General features: G+C 41.8%; 1 protein-coding gene across 2 annotated transcripts in view; it reads left to right on the plus strand.

Moving 5' to 3' along the window:
• The first annotated feature begins 415 nt into the window (after positions 1-415).
• The window catches only part of LOC141772658 (fibulin-2-like), a 29,570-nt gene continuing 10,550 nt past the window's right edge, over positions 416-19,435 (plus strand). The window contains exons 1-7 of one of the 2 annotated variants that reach the window (XM_074643904.1): positions 416-538; positions 4,402-5,734; positions 13,914-14,028; positions 14,409-14,538; positions 16,491-16,692; positions 18,124-18,342; positions 19,089-19,202. In XM_074643904.1, the coding sequence (XP_074500005.1) occupies positions 4,408-5,734; positions 13,914-14,028; positions 14,409-14,538; positions 16,491-16,692; positions 18,124-18,342; positions 19,089-19,202 (2,107 nt within the window). In that variant the 5' untranslated portion in view covers positions 416-538; positions 4,402-4,407. Of the gene's footprint in view, positions 539-4,304; positions 5,735-13,913; positions 14,029-14,408; positions 14,539-16,490; positions 16,693-18,123; positions 18,343-19,088; positions 19,203-19,435 lie in introns of both variants that reach the window. The other variant, XM_074643905.1, reaches the window with a different exon arrangement.

Raw genomic sequence — 19,435 nt, forward strand, 5'->3', positions numbered from 1 at the left:
TAAATAGTGCATTAAAACAAATCAGTAAGATAATGGAAAAGAAAGATGGAAAAACAGCTATATGATGTATCTTTAAACAGTAAATTAACTGTAAAATACTGTGAAATTTTTTTTTTTTTTAAAAACAGTTCAAACTGTATTTTTCATTAACAGTACAAAGCTGTACATTTCAGCGACAGTATAATAATGTTAATTTTACAGTAACATAAAGGCAACCCTGCTGCCATCAGTTCTTAACTGTTAATTTACTGGGAAATTCTTAACAGTGTATCATTGGGATCATCACAATCATTTTCCACTGAAGTCGCTCCATCTTAAGTCATTTCTCGTAATTTGGATGATTGTAATGCAGAAAAAGGGAACATGCATCATTTCGAAAGATTTGGAAATACTTCTATGTAAGTTTGTCCCGCCCTCTCCCTCCCCAACTAAAAAGCAGCAGGCTGCTCCCAGCAGACTCCCAAGTCGGAGTCAGCGCACAAACTTTACGCACACAAGTTTCCTTCTGCAGAGCAGCGCTGCAGGTCAGAGACGCAAGGTAGGCAACCTTATCTCTTATGGATAAAAACAATCGATCAGTCAGTGCACGAATTTGGATATGTTGAGCATTTGGGTTTTTTTGGATTATAAATTCTGTGATCAATATTGATCTTGTCTGTTTCTTACTTGAGAGGTCATTTCTTGTGTGTTCCTGGTAATATCCTGGCACTTTAATTGTCCTGCATGCTTTACTTAATGTGTGCCCGTGGAGTCCAAATGTTGAAGTTGCCTTGAGAAAAGAATTTAGAGGTTTGATCAAACTTAAGACAAGTGCTGCTGAAGTCCCCAATCCGACAGCGAATGTGCATTTTCAAATAATCTGTCATACATACGTACGCTACGAGTCCTTTTTAATTCATAGGAAGATATATATATTTTTTATATATGCTTTATTTTTTCCCCTTTTTTCAAGGCTGTTTTCATATATGCAATCCACAGTTCGTAATTACAACAGTCTATAAAACAACTTTTAAGTAGATGAGCTTACAGCCAAACCCATCAAGTACACTAGAGAAAACAACCTCAACATTCAAAACCGAAACAAAACCAAGAAAAGAAATAACAATAATAATAATGACAAAAAGAAAGAATAGAGTTAAAAAAAACAACAACAAAAAAACACACATAACAAAAAAAAAACAATAATAATACAAAAATACGAGAGTAATAATAAATTAAATCAACAAATAAATATATAGTAATATCATTTACATGGGCGCACACATGCATCCTCCTTAACGTCAGGTCATTGGAATATTTAGTGATTCAGCGTGTTCAGCTCGTGCGTTCAGGAGCTGGTAGATGCGTGAAAACAGTGTTTGCACGTGCGTAATGTGTGCGTGCCTGCAGCCGGGGGTCACAGTGAGCCAAAAGGATAAAGGTCATTTTTTGGCTACTGGGATGACAAGGCACACAGTCTCTGTTTGAAATCCTTTGTGGGACATTCCCTGAGCTGATAGGGGAACAAACAACCCAACAGACAGAAAACAGCCAATCAAGGTGTTTAGAGCTACAACCACATGAGTTTCATTCTCACTCCATCAGATCTCATTATCACCAAGTGGCCTTTTTTCCTGTGTTAAAGGGACTGTTTGTAAGTTTCAGAAGTGCTAGTTCACAGCGACACCTGTGGCCGTTAAGTCAACGAAAGTCATCGTCGGGTTCGCGCTTGCTCGCTCTTAATAGACATGAACGAACATCGCTCAAAACAGTGAGGCGACACACGTCAGCTAAAACCACAATATCACTCTATATTTCAGCTGCTTGGCAGTAATGTTAGCTGACCAGACGAAGGTCTCTCCATGAATCACTGCTGATCCTAGTGTTGGCTTTTCCTGCTTCAGCGAGAAACGTTATCGCCTCCCAACTGCGCCCGCAGGGAGACACCGGCACCCGGTCGGAGATGATAACGTAACCCGTCACTTCACAAGACACGAGAAACCTCTGTTGGTCTGGAGGAGCTGCAGCAGTTATTTCTGCACAAACGTCCACTGTACATTCACTAGATATTCTCAGAGCTACTAACTCTTCTGCAGTGTGTAGTGAGCGCGCATGCACGTCTAGAGGTGGAGAAGGACAGCGAAAACGTGCGCGGTGTGTGAATGAAGGCAAGCAGGCAGCGGAGCGGATACTCTGGCCACACGCGAGCACACATATGCGAGCGCGCATGGGATCCCGACCCGGTACATTTATACGTGTAAAAAGTTACAAACAGTCCCTTTGATATTTCCCCCTTTCACTTAAATGTTGTAGACAAACACAGTTCAACAGAGCTCCACAGACCACGGCGGTGAGCCATGAACCTGTTAAAGACTCCAAGATCTGGTAAAATGATTTGGTACCAGCAGAACACAAAGACATCATTGATTCCCTAAACAGAGCTGCAGTGCACTTTGTGTTGTTTCATGGCTTTGACCCCTAGATTATTCAGCCCAGTCGCACAGCAGTTTGTGAAATACTCACAAAATGTAATGTATTGATTTGTGTACATACACATGAATTTCACATTTCTTTTCGTGATGGACAGCACAAAATCAATTTGTATGTAATCCACGCCAAAACGTCAAAAAACACAGGACTTTTACCCAGGAGACCGGTGGTCATACCTCGTGTGAAACCACAAGTCAAAGTTGATTTATTTGTCACCTAACTTCTGTACTTAAGTTACAGCACTTATGGAGTTATTTTCACCCAAACCGCGATCTTTTCCTAAACCTAACTAAGTAGTTTGTTGCCTCAGCCTAACCAAGTCGATCTGTTCCTAAACCTAACTAAGTAGTTTTATTTTGAAAAGACTGGAGTGGAAATTGACAAGTAAGTCACGTGTTGCTGGAAAACGCACGAAGAATATGTTGTTGAAAGTTGCGCTGAGCATCACGAAAAAAGAGGGAAATATGCGTCTATGTACACAAATCAAATATATTATATAAAATTTCATGACTACTTCATGAACTGCCGTGAGACCGTGTTGATTATTTTGAAGGCCTCTAGATTTAATAGTGTTTTCATTATTTTCATATAGATGAACTGCATGTTTAGCTCAGCACAGCTGGAGTTAGATTCGCCAGTATCAATGCACAGTCAGGTAGATGCACTTGAAATAACCAGGTTCACACATGTCTTTATTTTCTAAAATGATCCGGAGTCAAGTCAAGTACTTTGTAAATACTGTATGTTGCAGCAGGAGCACCATACTTCCAAGAACATAAGTATGTTTCTATTAAAGAAAAACATCTTCTATCCTCTGATTTCTGTGAGCTGCTCATATTTTGTTGGGAATCTGTTTCAAGGACATGCAGTTTGGGGAAAATGTGATAACAGATTAGGCTGTGGGAAGAGCACCACTGAAACTGCTTAGAAACATTTCTGCAGGAAATGTCTTAAGACAAGTTTGTCATGCAGAACGATTTGGAGTTAATCTCCAATTTTGAACCAGACTTTGTTTTGTTTTTTTAAGCATGAAATGTCACATAAGTCTCTCGCGATTGGCACAAAAGCAAGCAGTGAAGAAAAACAGGAAAAGTAAAATAGAAAACACCTGGTTCTCAATGTGCTCGCTGATTCAAAGTCACATCACTTACTCACAGGATCAAGCCTGTCACTTTCTGACTTTGTGCTGCCACTATGTCTCTGCTCCAGTAATCTCTTTATTCATTACAATATGTCATCATTTTTCATAACAGCACTTCTGCTAGTTTACACAGTATTTCAGTGGTGTGTTATCCCTGCAGGAGCACAAGCTCCACCAGCTATTATCGGCAGAAATGAACAATGGACTCAAAATGATTGTACAGTATTTGCACAACATATTGTGGGGAAGCAAAACATTTCATGAGAATAAACTAACATATGCTGCAAATAGATAACTCAGATAAGCAGTTAGCACTCTGTTTTTATATGGAAAACTATGTCATAGAAGGGAGGTTTTGTTATTTCAACATTGTTTTTGCAACATCTGACAATTTTCGTCTGGTTATTTTTGTACATATTTCCCCCAGTTAATCTTACCTTTGGCCAAATTTCCATGTGCAATCATCAAATGTAACCACCAGCTTTCATCCCCTGTTGTGGTGCCAAAAGAGTAGGCATGGAAAAATGTGCATTTGGCAGGTGGCCAAATTAAAGCAGACGGGTTATTAAGTTAAAACATGTGCTTTTGATATTAACTGTGAAAACAAACAAAAAATAATAGGACGCTGATTGTTATCAAGTTGAATGTCAGACAATGTTTGTACTGTAAATATATCATTTGTTTACTTTCACAGGCTAAAACTCTTTTTCCTCTGGAATAACATTTAGCCTGAAGAGACGCATACTTTGAAGAACTGACTTAGAATATTATTTTTTTGTCCTTTTTTTTAGTGCAAAATGAATATTCAGAGGGCAACGTTGGCTTTATGTTGGCTGATTCTGTGCATGGACACCTGTCTGAGCCAGAAAGACTGCACAGGTGTGGACTGTCCCGTTCTGCAGACCTGCATCAAGACGGTTTTAGAGAAGGGCGCCTGCTGTCCCACCTGTACACAAAGGGGCTGCACCTGTGAAGGTTACCAGTACTACGACTGCACCCAAGCAGGCTTCCGGAAAGGGAAAGTCCCAGAGGGGGAATCTTACTTTGTGGATTTTGGAAGCACTGAATGCTCCTGTCCCCAGGGAGGAGGGAAGATAAGCTGTCATTTTATCCCGTGCCCTGAAATCCCCGCCAACTGCATTGACATTTTACAACCTCAAGATGGATGTCCGCAATGTGGGAAGATTGGCTGTACCCATGACAACAAGAAGTACGAGGCGGGACACTCCTTTCATATTGACCGGTGTCAGGTGTGCCACTGTCCTAATAACGGTGGAAGGGTAATGTGTTCACCTATCCCCGGGTGTGACCTTCGTGGTTCTAATAAGCCCATGTGGGTCACCACCACTGAGAACAACGACCCTTTGAGAGACGTTAGCAGCCGCCATGACGGCCGACAAACGAGTCCTGTGGAACCATTTTCCAACCTGGCACTGGGAAACACTTTACCACTGTATAAGCAGGACCCACCCGGTTTTGGCACAGGGGATTATGACTACACGCTGGCAGGGCCGATGTCTTCCACTATCCAAGATCTGGCCCGACCACTGGAATCTACTACGGCACCACCGGCTTACCCAGAGTCAAGCTCCACTTACTTCAGCTCCCATGATGACAGAAGACAGGAGCTGAGGGAGACACAAAGAGGCTATGATGCAGAGAGGAGCAGTGAGGTCACGTATAGCATGGACGCAACGACTACAGAGGCTGAGAGTGAAACAACAACAATCACGCAGAGAGTGACCACAGACGACCACAGGACGCCACAGGAAATCAGTGACAGGACCATTAGACATAACAGTGGCAGAAACAGAGTGGTACCGGATGCTTTAAAAGAAACAGCGCACACCGCCAGAGGAAACAAGGGGGCCAGGCACTCTGGCCATCACAAACACAGTCAAGGCAGTCGCACAGGGAGTCATGGCGGCCATAAGGAACAAGAAAAAGTGTCATTGGAGCCTAGGCAGCCGCTCGGTAGAGAGGAGCAGACCTCATATCCCACAATACAGTTCAGCCCCACCAGCAGAGCTCCAGTCAGGATGAGGGAGGATGGAGAGCAGCCTCAGAGACAACCCCAAACCCTCCACAACTACCAGCTTCAGGATGTGGAAGGAGACACCGAAGGTACGTCAGCATGATAGTTTTCAATAATCTTGACCTTTTATAATCAACAGTATCATTCTTGTTAAAGGTACAGTGTGTAGGATTTGGCGGCATCTAGTGGTGTGGTTGCAGATTGCAACCAACTGAATACCCCTCCGCTCACTCCTCCTGTTCCAAGACTGCTGTAATGTGAGCCGTTGAGTGCAAAACCGTGGTTATGCCGTTCACCTCGCTCAGAGGCCATCCTTACCATAATGACACTACTTTAGGAGCAACAGAAGTCAGATGCCACATGGCGGTACGACGGTTTTGCACCCTGCGGCTCACGCGACAACTACGGTGGCCTTCAGGTAACAGGTATCAGGTAAAAATATAAAAGGCTCTCTCTATAGCAAGTGTTTGGTTTGTCCGTTCTGGGCTACTGTTGAAACATGGTGGAGCAACATGGCGAACTCCCTGAAGAGACAAGTTCCCTATGTAGATATGAAGGGCTCGTTCTAAGCTAACGAAAACACAATTTTTAGTTTCAGGTGATTATACACTAATGAAAACATAGTTATAAATATTATATTCCATTTCCGCTAATAGATGTGTAATGTAACACACCGTTCCTTTAAATAAAGTGGTTGAAAGCAGTTGAATTGAAAAGAAATCTGAAACATAAAATGTTTTGATTCATTCAACATCACAATACATCACAGTGTGATGATTTACAGCCTAGTAATGACGATGTTAGGCCGTTACTATTTCAGAAAACATCTTCCTTTTCCTTCTCTCACATCCTGCCTTTTGAAGAGGAATTCATAATCACTGTAGTCGAGCTGGCAGAGGTCCAGGAAAAACAATTGTTCATGGAAAGTCTGTTTTCCCTCGATAGCATTTATCTACCTTACCCAGAAGTGAAAAGAACTATACACTCATTTTCATGCATTCAAGTTGAGAGAATACTGTATTTATTTCTCTAGAGGTTTTGTAAGTAGCGAATAATACTCAGCCTGGTACCATATTTACATTATCATGCTTCTAATATATCTGATAGATCCTTTAAGAGCAGCTGAAATTACAATTTCTCCCCTACTTTGCTCTGGTGAGAGCTCCAGGGTCGTGTCTCCTGTCTGCATCCTTCATGTGATTATGAGCATGTTCGGGACATACCGGCCGATCCGCTGCCGGCACAAGGAGGGAAGCAGATGATGAAGTGATTACTAGAAGATGAGTTACACTGCACTGCGGAAAATATGAGAAAAACATAACCCCAAAACATGATGTTAGGTTACATCTGCCCCATGATACTAATCTCATACATTGCCATCATCTTTGCTTTACATACTTAATCAGATTTGATGCACTTTCATAAGAGTTACTGATTTAACATCCTTCCTGCCAAGGAAAACCTAATTGCATCATAATTCCCCATACTTTATGGCTTCATGGCACAAGGTAGTCTCACTATATTATAAGACTTCCCTATAAAGTGAGTGAACTAAATTATGAAGGAGTGAAATTTATTAGCCTCATCATTTCATCCCTACAACCTCTCTGGCGACTGAAATATATTGGGTCAGGATTCTGAGAACTTATTATTGGTGCTTTGTCCAGCAAACCGCTATCTGGAGGCGTTAAGTTAACCTACTTTACAACACTTTGATTTTTGTTGAGACCTGTCAGGACTTTTCGTTCCTTTCAGCGACTGGCCTCCATAGGTATGTGTAGTATAGTACACGCTGAATGCATCTGTGGGAGTGAAACTACCTGTCAAGTTCACACAGTTGGAGAATATAGGTTAGGAATTGACTGTTTGTTGCTGTTTGCCATGACGTGTTGCATTAAGGAGGGCCACAGACTCGGGTCATGTCTGGGTAAGATGTGAAACTCTGTGTGAAACGTCTGCGAGCCAATATAGAAACTCTTTTATTCATTCAGGGGAAAAAACAGATACTTGCTTTCACAGATTTTCCACAATGTCCATGAGTGCATTAGGATAAAATCCAGCTATTCAATTGTGAATTATAGCTTCATGGAAGAGAGTATTGAGTTGAAAATGTTTTTCTCTGTTCTGGCTGCTCAGTTTGAAAGATGATATGACACTGTTGGTGAAGGTCATTGGACTGAGGGAGGATTTCCATAGCGGTGACATGTTAAAACACAGACAGGAACAACTCAGCTGATAAGGGCCTCGACTAATGGCTGTTATCAACGCCATTAGCAGAACAGTTATTTTAAAGTTATTTGGAGAGAAAGCATTAATTACAAGAACACAACCATTTCTCTTTAAACATAAGTGGTCTGCCTTTGCAGTGGAACACGGCCCAAAACAAATGTTTTTTTTTTTCTTCCAGTCAATAACTCCTGCTCTCTCTTTCCAGCCAGACACAGTGTATGTGTGTGTGCTCAGGAGGGGGATGGGGTTGTTCAGGCTTTCTGATGCTGGGCTGGACCCGGTATAGGATTTCTTGGGGGTTGTACCTGCGAGCGGCATAATACCCATGTGATGAATGAGACCACTGTTGTGGCCTGATTGCCAGACGCTACTCACTGCTCCCTCATGAGCCGGTGTGATTACCCGTCTCCCGTGAGGTTGCTGCTTTCCCAATCTTCCCAGTAATCATCTCATCTGAAGCACACACCTCCACACATTCTCCTCTCGGTGACTTCCCTTCCCACTTTAGCACCAGCCATAACATTGGACTAGAAGAATATTGCATGGTCAAATTGATGAAACTGAAGCATAAAAACCATCCGAGGTGAAGTGGAACAAAAGACGAATTGCTTGTTTTTATCAACAGTGCTGTCACAACATGCTGGGTATGGGAGGGCGCTGAGCAGATGTGTAATTTTCCTTAAAGGATGAAAAGGAAGGTGAATTCCAGAGCCGACCGTGTGAGAGTTCATCCCTTCTTTACCGCTGTGAACATCAGTTTGAAGAGCATATAGCTCACTCTGGTTAATCTAGGGTGCCTGCCAGGTCATTTCCAAGACTTTTGGCATATCTCCCAGAGGTGGAATGTAACCAAGTACTCAAGTACTGTACTTAAGTCCAGTTTCAATTCAATTTATTTTGATATATCGTCAAATCAAAACAGAAGTTATCTTGAGACGCTTTTCATATAGAGCAGGTCTAGACCGTACTCTATAATTAGGGTTCGACATACTTGTACTTTACTTGAGTATTTCCATTTTCTGCTACTTCACATTTCTACTCCACTAAATTTCAGAGAAAAATATTTCATTTTTTACTTCACTACATTTATTTGACACTTTTTACATAAAAAACACATTATATTCTATTCCTATATGATATGATGCTGTACTATACTTCAAATGTACCCAGTAGTAAGCAGTAAGTATCTACAATTGTGTCCACATTGAGGAACTACAAAATTAAAATGCTCTTTCATGTATGTGTTAGTGACAAAAACGGAATAATATAATATACTATAGAAATATAACCATTGTACATAATAAGTACTTTTACTTTTCATACTTTAAGTACATTTTGCTGATAATGCTTCTGTACTTTTACTTAAGTAACATTTTTAATTTGAGACTTTTACTTTTAGACTGTGGTATTTCTACTTTTACTTAAGTAAAGATTCTGAGTACTTCTTCCACCACTGCCGCAACATGTCCTTAACTGAAAAACCGCCTGATCCGCATGTCGCCAGTGCTTATAAATAAAAATAAACATCTGCTGCAGATGCAGGAAACAACTCATAAAAGAGAGAGCCACTGCATAAGTAGAGAGTGATTGGTGATAAATTGCAGCACAATAACAGATCTGCCTCTTGTCTCCATCTGTATTTCTGTCATTAACATACAGGCAGCTGTATGCAGATGTTTTCAGACTCTGAATATGAAACACAGTAAACCTTTCTTATGAAACCTTACATTCATAGTTATGCTTCATTGATCATAATGATTTCTAATGTAGAAACTTCTGATGAGCCTTGTGAAACCAGCCAATTATTATCCCTCCGTGTTATTTTCGTCCATCAGGTCCAAAATCAGGATTTTGACAGATTTCCTCTGGCAAGAAATGAGCAAATTTCCTGTGTTCTGGTTTGTGAGCACCTTGGAATATATAAGGCATGATAAGGCAATGGGAAACAGGTTGAGATTACAAGACTATGTGGAGAGTATTGGGTTGGAGGCGTGCAGTGGAATATACTTAACCAATTTAATATGTAAAAAGCAGGAGCTTTACAAAGCATCACGGGTGTGTGCATGCTTGTGTGTCAAGGACATGTGTGGCCTCTTTAGGAAACACAACATATAAATCATGATAATTCAATGCACCATTAGTGATAAGTCCTCCTAGCAGTGTGTATGTTCATTCAGGTTATCTAACCACAAGGAGGTGTAATTGGATTGGAGGATACTGTGCGAAAGCATCAAAGATTGAGGCAAGCTCTCTGGGTTCGCATCAACTAACCTTAACCCCGATTAAGACTACAAAAAGATGGATCACATGAATGCTGGCTCACAATCTCAGAGAGATTAATACACAAAGATGTCAATAATTGAAACCCGAATTGGCCGTTTTTTGAAATGAAGTCATGGTGACGGCAGGGGAGCCCTCCCTGTTATGTCACATCCAGCTGTTCTCGGACAATGATTATTTGTTTCAAAAGACACGATATCTCTGCAAGCACTCATGTTGGAGGTGAGAAGAGCATTGTGTCACTCCCTCCTGAGTTTAACGCGGGCCTGCAGACACACATAACATAGTATATACATGCACAAACACAGACATGCTTTTAAGCTTTCAGCATCAATCATCTGACAACCACGTGGGTTTGTATGTCATGGACCTTTTGGCATGTGCTGCTATTCACGTTGTCGGTCATGTTCTCTTCAGCCCACCTGTATTATAAATCACAAAAGAAAAGACACATGAGCCTTGATTAGTGGCGGTGCGCTGCTTCATGACCCCTCCAGACATGTTGAGAGTTGCCCTCTTTTGGTTGTTATTCTAGCTTCGTATTTTTAAAGTGTGTGATGTCACCCGTTTTAGATTTGGACAAGAGCAAAGCATCTGGTGTTAATGCTGGTCTAATGGAACTATATAATGACAGGCCTGGAACAGAGAGATGCTCCTCAGCGACCTTTCAAGCGTGTATTCCAGATCTCCATTGTGCAAGCACGATAAATCAGCTTAGCTAATTATTGCACAAGCTGAATGAAACAAGTTGCGATATATAGTCTTTTAATTAGAAGGTCTGTCAAAGAGACAGGAAGAGACCTGGTTAGACTCAGATAGAGCTCGCCTAAAATAGTTTATCAATGTTTTCATCCTCAGTAGTTATTTTGGTGAAACTCAGTCTCCCTCCAAAGTCATTTCATCCACTAAATCCTTTGCAAACATGGTGATAAACTGTGTTTTAAGTCTGTTTTCATCCCACATTCTGGATGGACACATGGAGCAAATTTGCGTAACAATTCCACCTGGAGAAAATGAATAGGAGGCAAAAGAAGGAGGATGAATAATTATGTTCTCTGTCTTTTAATATACATTCACTCAGGTTCAAAGGGACGTGTTTAACTGCACGTCTGGCACAGATGCTGTATCATTGTGCCTTTCAAGGTTTAGATTTCCTCCTGTGTAAACCTTTAAATTATGCACACTGCTGCAGTTACTTGCTCTTTTCTGAGTAATTGGTCTTATCATGTATAGATAAGTCAAGGAGAGGTATTATTTCAGCTAAAATAAAGTGGATGTGGAAGTTGAAATGACCTAGGCACTCTCGCCTGTCTGTGCTGAGTTTCATATACAGTATTTAGAATTGCAATAACATTTTTGTTGAGTGATCCCCACTTTCATTTAATAGGCTTTAACAGACCAATTAAAGATTTAAAAGGAGGATTCAGATGGTGATGTCGGTCTTTCAGCGTCTGTCGATCAGTTGGTCCACCACTTTCGTCCAGGCTGAAATATCTCAGCAAATATGTGATGGATTGTCATGAAATTTGTAATGGGTTTTTATGGTCCCCATGTAGGATGGACTCTCGCCTTTGTAATCCCCTGACTTTTTCTCTATAGTCCCACCTGTATAGGTACATTTGGAGTTTTAGTGATTAATGTCTTGACAAATATTGGATGCATTGCCATTTAATTTAAAGTGATCCCCTGACTTCATCTGGAGCCGTCATCAGGCCAAAATTTGAATTTGCTTTGGTTGATGACCAAATACCTGCAAAACTAATGACATTCCCATCAGCCTCAGCTGTACTTTGTGTTTACAGCGTGGATGTAGGTTAAGAGCATAGACTGTATATAAAGAAGCTATAGGCCTATTTACAGCAGCTCACTGCTCCTAAGGATGGGTTAAATGCAGAGGTTAAACTTCATGTATGTACCTGTACCCTCTGGCTCAAAACTACGTCAAAATGTCAAGTGGAGACGCGTCGTCCGTCAGTCTATGGTTTAGAGCTAGAGCTAATTAGCAAATAGTTAATAATATGCTTACATGCTAAACTCATGGCTAAGCTGAGATGGTGAATATGGTGAGCATTATACCCAAAGAACGTAACGTTATATTGCTAAGAAGTGAAAGTCAATCGTTCGTTTCAGTGCAACATCAGCGCCCAGCAGCAAAGCTACGCTTCCGCCATTTTGGACTGAAAGTGACTACCGTACGCCGGTAAAACGTTTACTTAAAAAGTGCCGTATAAGGTAAAACAAAATTATTTCTATTCTTTTATCATATTATACCGAAATGGCCTGTGTTGAAAAATACACTATCATAAATATAATAAGCATTTTCAGCCCAAAATGGCTTCGAACGTTATACTCTTTGTTATACCTGCTAAACATGTTAGCATTGATATGACATGCGGACATTAGCATCTAGCTCAAAGCGTCACCATGACTTTAGACTCTGGTTCTAATATGTTTTTTTCTGTTATTGTTTTTGTATTATATAAACAGCGAACATGATGAATAATCATAAATCCAATGGGGGCTAGTGTTATCACATAAAACATAATAAGACTTAAATTTAAGAGGTTTAAGTCTGGTTCTGATTGGATAAGTTAAAGGGGACATATCTTGCTCATTTTCAGGTTCATGTTTGTATTTTGGGTTTCTACTAGAACATGTTTACATGCTTTAATGTTCAAAAAACAGATTATTTTTCTCGTACTGTCTGTCTGAATATACCTGTATTCATGCTCTGTCTGAAACGCTCCGGTTAGCGTATTTCAACGGAATGGCAACAGAATTGCGTTGCTAGGAAACAGCTTGGGTCCATGTTTACTTCCTGTCAGCTTATGTCATTCACATACACTGCAACAGGAAATAAACTGGGACACATTTAGTATATTTACGTTTAAAACTGTGAAATGGTCTAAATATTGTAGATTTGTGACATCACAAATGGACAGAAATCCCATCAGCTTGTTTCAAAAGCACAGTTTTCTGAATACGGGCTGTGTGTATTTCTCCATGGATTGAGTGTTTTGATACTTTCACAGTATTTATATATCACTTAAACCTGCTTTATAATATAAAAGACTTTTTACAATATGGGACCTTTAAGTTAAAGTTAAAACACTCAATGGCAAAAGAAATATTTAGTTTGACGTATATCCAGAGAGACAAATGTCTTGTCCTATATGGTGTGACTGACTGTTAAGACATGCATGTCATGAGTTGCGTCTCCTACAGTAGTCTAGGAGCCACAAATCAAAGCAGGAATGTGCTGCCCTGTTATTGAAGGAACACGGACACATTTTTCCCTCTAAACTGGATAATGTGTTTTTGCTCTGTCTCTTCCCTGACCCAATTTGAAATGAAGTGCTAATGTGTTGCTCTTTAACTCTGCTCCAGCTCTGATCAGCCAGGATGTAACAAAAAAGGACAATTTTACTCTGAAGGTAATTTTATAGAGTTTTAGGTTACATACTTCTCCCTGCCAATGAAAATGAGTCTCTGAAAAGAAAAACACACATTGTGCTTGCTATTCTCAAACTCTATGTTTATTTCTGAGACAAGTGTTCCACCAAAGATGAAAGTCAGTTACACTTCAAATACCCTGTAACCACATTTTACAGCATCTCACTGATGGGATTCGGTGATGGTAAATGTTAACCGTCCTCTTCCAGCTGGATTCACATTGTAACCATTATTTTATGTCGTTCCTCTAACACACATGGCTGCACTGAGTGGGATAAAGCTGGAACTGTTTGTGTTTCATTACAGTTTCTGCCAAGGAGCTGGTGAAGACCTGCTGCGAGACAGGGGAGAAATGGGCTTCAGCTAATGGTCACTGCAACAACATGGAGCTACCCACAAAAGATAGGAACTCCATCTGCTGGTGAGGCCATTATTAAACACCCACTCACCTCATTTAGCTTAATTCTTATAATTAAATACAATACGCGATAAATTATCTTGAATAGTCCTCTGTGGAACAGCAGTCGACTGTTTATCCACCTCATTTCACTTATTAACAAGTTAGATTAGGGATTAAAATATGCAAAAGATATAATGCCAAAGAAATTACCATTCAGTGTTTTTGGAAACACTGAATCCTCAGAGCTTTGACTGGCAAATTAATACGATTTTGATTTCAGTTTCTTTGAAAACACAATTCAGTCAGCACTGCAGCACTCCTGGGAAGAACAGCCAACCCACTCATTGTTGCAGTCCAAACACTTAAGCAGTCCTTTTCTCCTTTGTGCTTTTCTCTGCCAGGACTGCCCAACAACAGTGCTGCCTTGGTTCCCGGGGAGAAAGTCGGTGTTTGGCTGGAATGAATGCAGCCAGAGCAGGAGATATGTGTCAAGAGGACGCCAGCAATAAATGTGGGATCGATTCCTACAAGGCAAGCATCCGTGACCTGACAGCCCCGCAAAGGGCAAACACAGTTCACTGGGTTCACAGTCAAACTTAATAACATTGTAAATTTCAATTTAAGCCTAATACAGTCTGAATTAGCAATTGATGAATGCATTAGTCACTGTAGAATTGAAAACACGTGTAGATGGTTCTGTAGCCAGTGAGAGTCTCTTTTTATTCCAGATATGTCCTCTGAGCATTACTGCTGTGGTGCCAATTCTCTGTTATTCAATTAGTTTATTTCATTTAGGCAAAATAATTTAGGGCCAATTACAACTGAAGATTCCCACAGTCCCAAAGCTTTACTATCAAAGCAGACCAATTGGAAATGTCAGATGTCAATAGGTTGGCCTCTCTGAAATTGTGGAAACACAGACTGATAATTGATGTGGTAAAACAGTAGCAGCGGTAGACACGAGGCTATTATGGCGGTCAATGAGGGTCAAGTCACGGTGACTGTGTAACTCTATCGTGTTCGCCCACATTCCCAAAGCCGCTCATTTGCCATCTGACCCGTGTGATGAAGGATACACCTGCTCAGAGCAGCGTGGGACCATCATCGACTATACTGCAGTATATAGCTGTTAAATATCGTTTTCCACCACTTTTCTGTATGACCCCTGTAGATTTAGTAATATTATGCCATCTACAACCACAGCGGTCATTACTTCAGTTTTATGTTTCGCTACTATGCCCCCATGCACTCTAAGTGGTGATCCTGCTGAGAGCTACAGGGAAGCAGAGTGAGAGACTGTGAGCAAGTGGAGAGTATTCGCCCCGGATTCACACTTCTAACTATGAAAGTTCATTTCAACAAGATTAACAGTCTATCATTACAGCCATGCCAGCAGCTCTGTGAGGCCATTTAGACACAGTGAGCTAAAGGCTAACATGCTTACAATGAATGCTAACATGCTGATGTTTAGCAAGTAATGTTTACTGTGTTCACCATCTCAGTTACATTTGCTAATTAGAACTAAAAGCAAAGTACAGATGAGAATGTCACTTGTTTTGCAGGTATTGATCAAATTTGACCTGATGATGGCACAAGAGGAAAAGTTAAGGGATGACTAAAGTAATTACAATTCATCCTGACGGGAACATGAGTTTATGTAGGCTATCAATTGTCATGGTAATCCAATAGTGGTTGAGATATTTCACTTAAAACAACAAAAGCCTGATGGTGGTGAAGTCAAAGGATCACCAAAGTCATTAGGGTTAATCTTCCTGACATCGTGGATATCTCTACCAAATTTCATCGCAATCCATCCAATATTTTCATTCCCAGGGCGTCAAATACGGAGTGTTTGTTACGTCCGTCAGCGTTCGATACCACCGCACAAGGCACCCTTTAGTGCCGGTATCGAACACACCGGGCGTTCCATTAACGACAATATAAACCAATCCGCTGCAACAGAAAACGCTCTGAGAAAGTTTGCCGGGATTTTGGCGATGTAGTTTAAAGAGAGAAAAGAGACACACCAGCCAGGTGGTAGGGGAGGGGAGGTGACATGGTTGGTTCAACAGACATGGTTGGTTTTCATCCAGGAGACCGCTGTACATGTTCCGTGTCTTAAGTTTCACTTTCATGTTACAATCCGTGTTCATTTGTATCCCGTGTTCACAACGTTCAGTGTAATTTTTCTCCAATATTAAGCCCAACCATCACTATAGTGGTTTGGTTTTTGGTCTAATCTTATAATGACGGCAAGGGGAACTATGGTGGTTTTGAAGCCAAAAATAAAGTGACGCTTAGGGGCGGTATGTAACGAGTCGGGATGAGAACATGTTGCAAATACATGACACTCATGGTGGCCCTAGTGGAAAAGACCTTGCATACAGTATGGACCACTCAGTGTAGTCTTTTTCATAAAATGCACAGCGGCTACTCTAAAGAGCCATGAATACATGTGTAAAGACGTACTGTGTGACCTGCAGGAGTGCTGTGACTGCTGCTCTCTGGGGCTGCAGCTCCGCCGCGCGGGGCATCGCTGTGAAGCCCATCAGTACCTGGGATTCCACTGCACACACGTCTTCCTGACCTGCTGCGAGGGAGAGGAGAGCAGCGCTGGGAATCAAGACGGCTGGCACTCTGTCAGAGAGAGGCCCGCTCTCGGCTCCACTCCACAACCAAAGAAAGGTACTGTCAACAAATATCTGCACACACAAATATACACACCACAGAATGTGAATGCATTGCGTGCTCCATGCCAAGGGAGGGGATGTTGTTGGGAGGAGGCTTGTAATACACACACACCAGTGCACTGCCAGGGAAAAGTACTGATTTAAATCCGAGACAATCCATTTTCGTTAAAAGGAAAGTAAGATCCCCCTACCCTGCTGAAAAAGGTTGCGCCTCATTGGCCTCCCAGAACAAAGTATAGTAGCCCAGTTCACCCCTTTGCTGTAATTCTAGGAGATCTAGTGCCTGTCTGGCATTGCATTTAATCCCTTGTTGGTCGTATTCTTGTACTGATTTGGTTTGGCAACTACAAGGTGAGTGATCTGTCTTGTAGCCATGGGTGATCAGGTGCTTCTCATTAGGATGTTTTTCTCTTTTACGGGTAGTTAGTTTAATTTTTTATTTCCACCTCGTGACAAACATTTTTGCCTGTCCCATTAGGGATTAGACAACGCACAGAAACATCAGAAATACAGCAAGTGTCACAGTGCAGGGAGCAGAACAGGTAGGAAAGACCCAAATGCAGATAGGAGCAGCTTCAACGCAGATATAGAACAAAAGTCTTCAGGTATAAAAGGCAGAAAAGTACACTCAAATGAAATGACATACAATGAAAGATGAACTGAAAAAGAAAAAAGGAACAGACGACGGAATAAATAGTGACCGACTACCTGGGGAAGTGAGAACAGGTGAGCAGCAGGTGAGGTGAGTGCAGGACTAGGGAAGGACAGGTAAAACTGATCAGGGCGGGGCAAGCAATCAAAAAGGCGGGAAAGCAAACAAAGGCAGGAAGTAAAACCAGACATGATACAAGAAGAGGACTTTCAAACTAAAACAGGGAAAAAACTGGACCGTCACAGCAAGACATCCTCCGGTAACACAAAGTTATATATACAGTATATGCCTACAGGTGAGGCTACAGGTGGTTAGCACTGTCGCCTCACAGCAAGAGGGTTGCCGGTTCGAATCCGTTCGAGACCTTGGGGCTCCCTTCTGTGTGGAGTTTGCATGTTTTCCCCGTGTTAGTGTGGGTTTTCTCCGGGTTCTCCGGCTTCCTCCCACAGTCCAAAGACATGCAGGTTAAGTTAATTGTTGACTCTAAATTGCCCGTAGGTGTGAATGTGAGTGTGAATGGTTGTCTGTCTCTATGTGCCAGCCATGTGAAAGTCTGGCGGCCTGTCCAGGGTGTACCCCGCCTTCGCCCCATGTCAGCTGGGATCGGCTCCAGCCTGCCCGCGATCCTGAATAGGATAAGTGGTTACAGATAATGGATGGATGGATGGATGGATATTCAAAAAGGTGTTTTCCTTCATTGAAAGTTTACAACTTTTTATTCAGTTATTCATATCATGCAGTTTTACAGCCTCTCTTTCCCTCCATGTGCTGTAGTGTCTGACAGCCCGTACCCTAAGGAGGCGTTCTCCATTGGTGAGGAGCAGGATAGCGAGAACGCAGTGGAGGGTCCTGTTGAGGTGGAGGACATAGATGAGTGCCTGATGTATGAGGGCAACATCTGCCACCACAGATGTGTCAACACGCCGGGCTCTTACCGGTGCGAGTGCTTCCCCGGATACGTGCTGCAGGAGAACGCTTTCACTTGTGCACAAGGTAAAGTGAAGACCACCAATCATGTTTTGTCACACAGCGCTAGCAGACATTTCCAGTGATGTTAGTACACAGGAAAGCAGATCTCTGTGCCATTTTACTCCTTGAGATATGATTTACAGTCTGCATTCCCGCCAGGAAGACCCCATTTGTCGTAATTTGTCTACACATTCGCAGCGTATTATTTTCCTGGTCTCTTTGAGTTCCTTCCTGTCTGCCAGCCCTGATAGTGCCTAATAATAGTTGTTTTAATCACACACTAACATCCCTTTCCTGGACTGACAGCAACACTCAACTAATCACATCTCTGCTGTTGTCAAAAAGCTTTTCAGCTGAAGAAAAAAAGCATTTTCACGATTTGCAAATCATTCTTTGCACTTAACTGAAGGTCCACTCAGATGTACACTTTAGAAGTATGCTTAGGTGATGTTGTCTACAGTGTAGCAGACTTTAATCAACACCAACATGAGCCTGTCTCAACAGGATACTAATGCCAGAGCTCTCAGCAAATTACAGTGAGGGAAGGGGTTCACTAATAAAACCAAATGTTTGTCTGCAGGCAATGTCTTTTCCTGTCTCACCTTCACTGATATTATAACTTTCATCTGTAGCTACGAGCCTTATATCGTTGCATGAGGATGTAGGAATTGCACGAGGTTTAAGCCTCTAACTAAGACCGCAGTAGATTGAGAGGTGGAATTCTTGATTACAGTGTAATTCATGTGACGGGATTTTTCATGTTTCTGCAGAGACGGTGGACGAGGAGAACAGACTGCAGGAGGATGACAGAACACCGGCCGTGGAGCCCACTTTGCCGCTTCCACCCCCCACCCAGCCCGTCGTCCCACCCAACCCCTGTGAAGGTTAGAGTCATACAGCGTAATGAGGGGAAAGGGAGCCCACAATGAGCACTTTCAGTCATCCTTACGTCTCACAGTAATGGTAGACTGGAACATGCATCTTGATGCAGTCGAATAGAGGAGAAGCCAGCGCAGGCTGCTGTAGATTGACATGTTATTATGTCAAACTCACCCTCTCCACGAAATGTAATTGTGCTGCAAATGTCAAACACAAGCGTCGAGATGGTATCAAAGGT

Source organism: Sebastes fasciatus, chromosome 8 (assembly GCF_043250625.1).
Source record: "Sebastes fasciatus isolate fSebFas1 chromosome 8, fSebFas1.pri, whole genome shotgun sequence".
NCBI lineage: Eukaryota > Metazoa > Chordata > Actinopteri > Perciformes > Sebastidae > Sebastes > Sebastes fasciatus.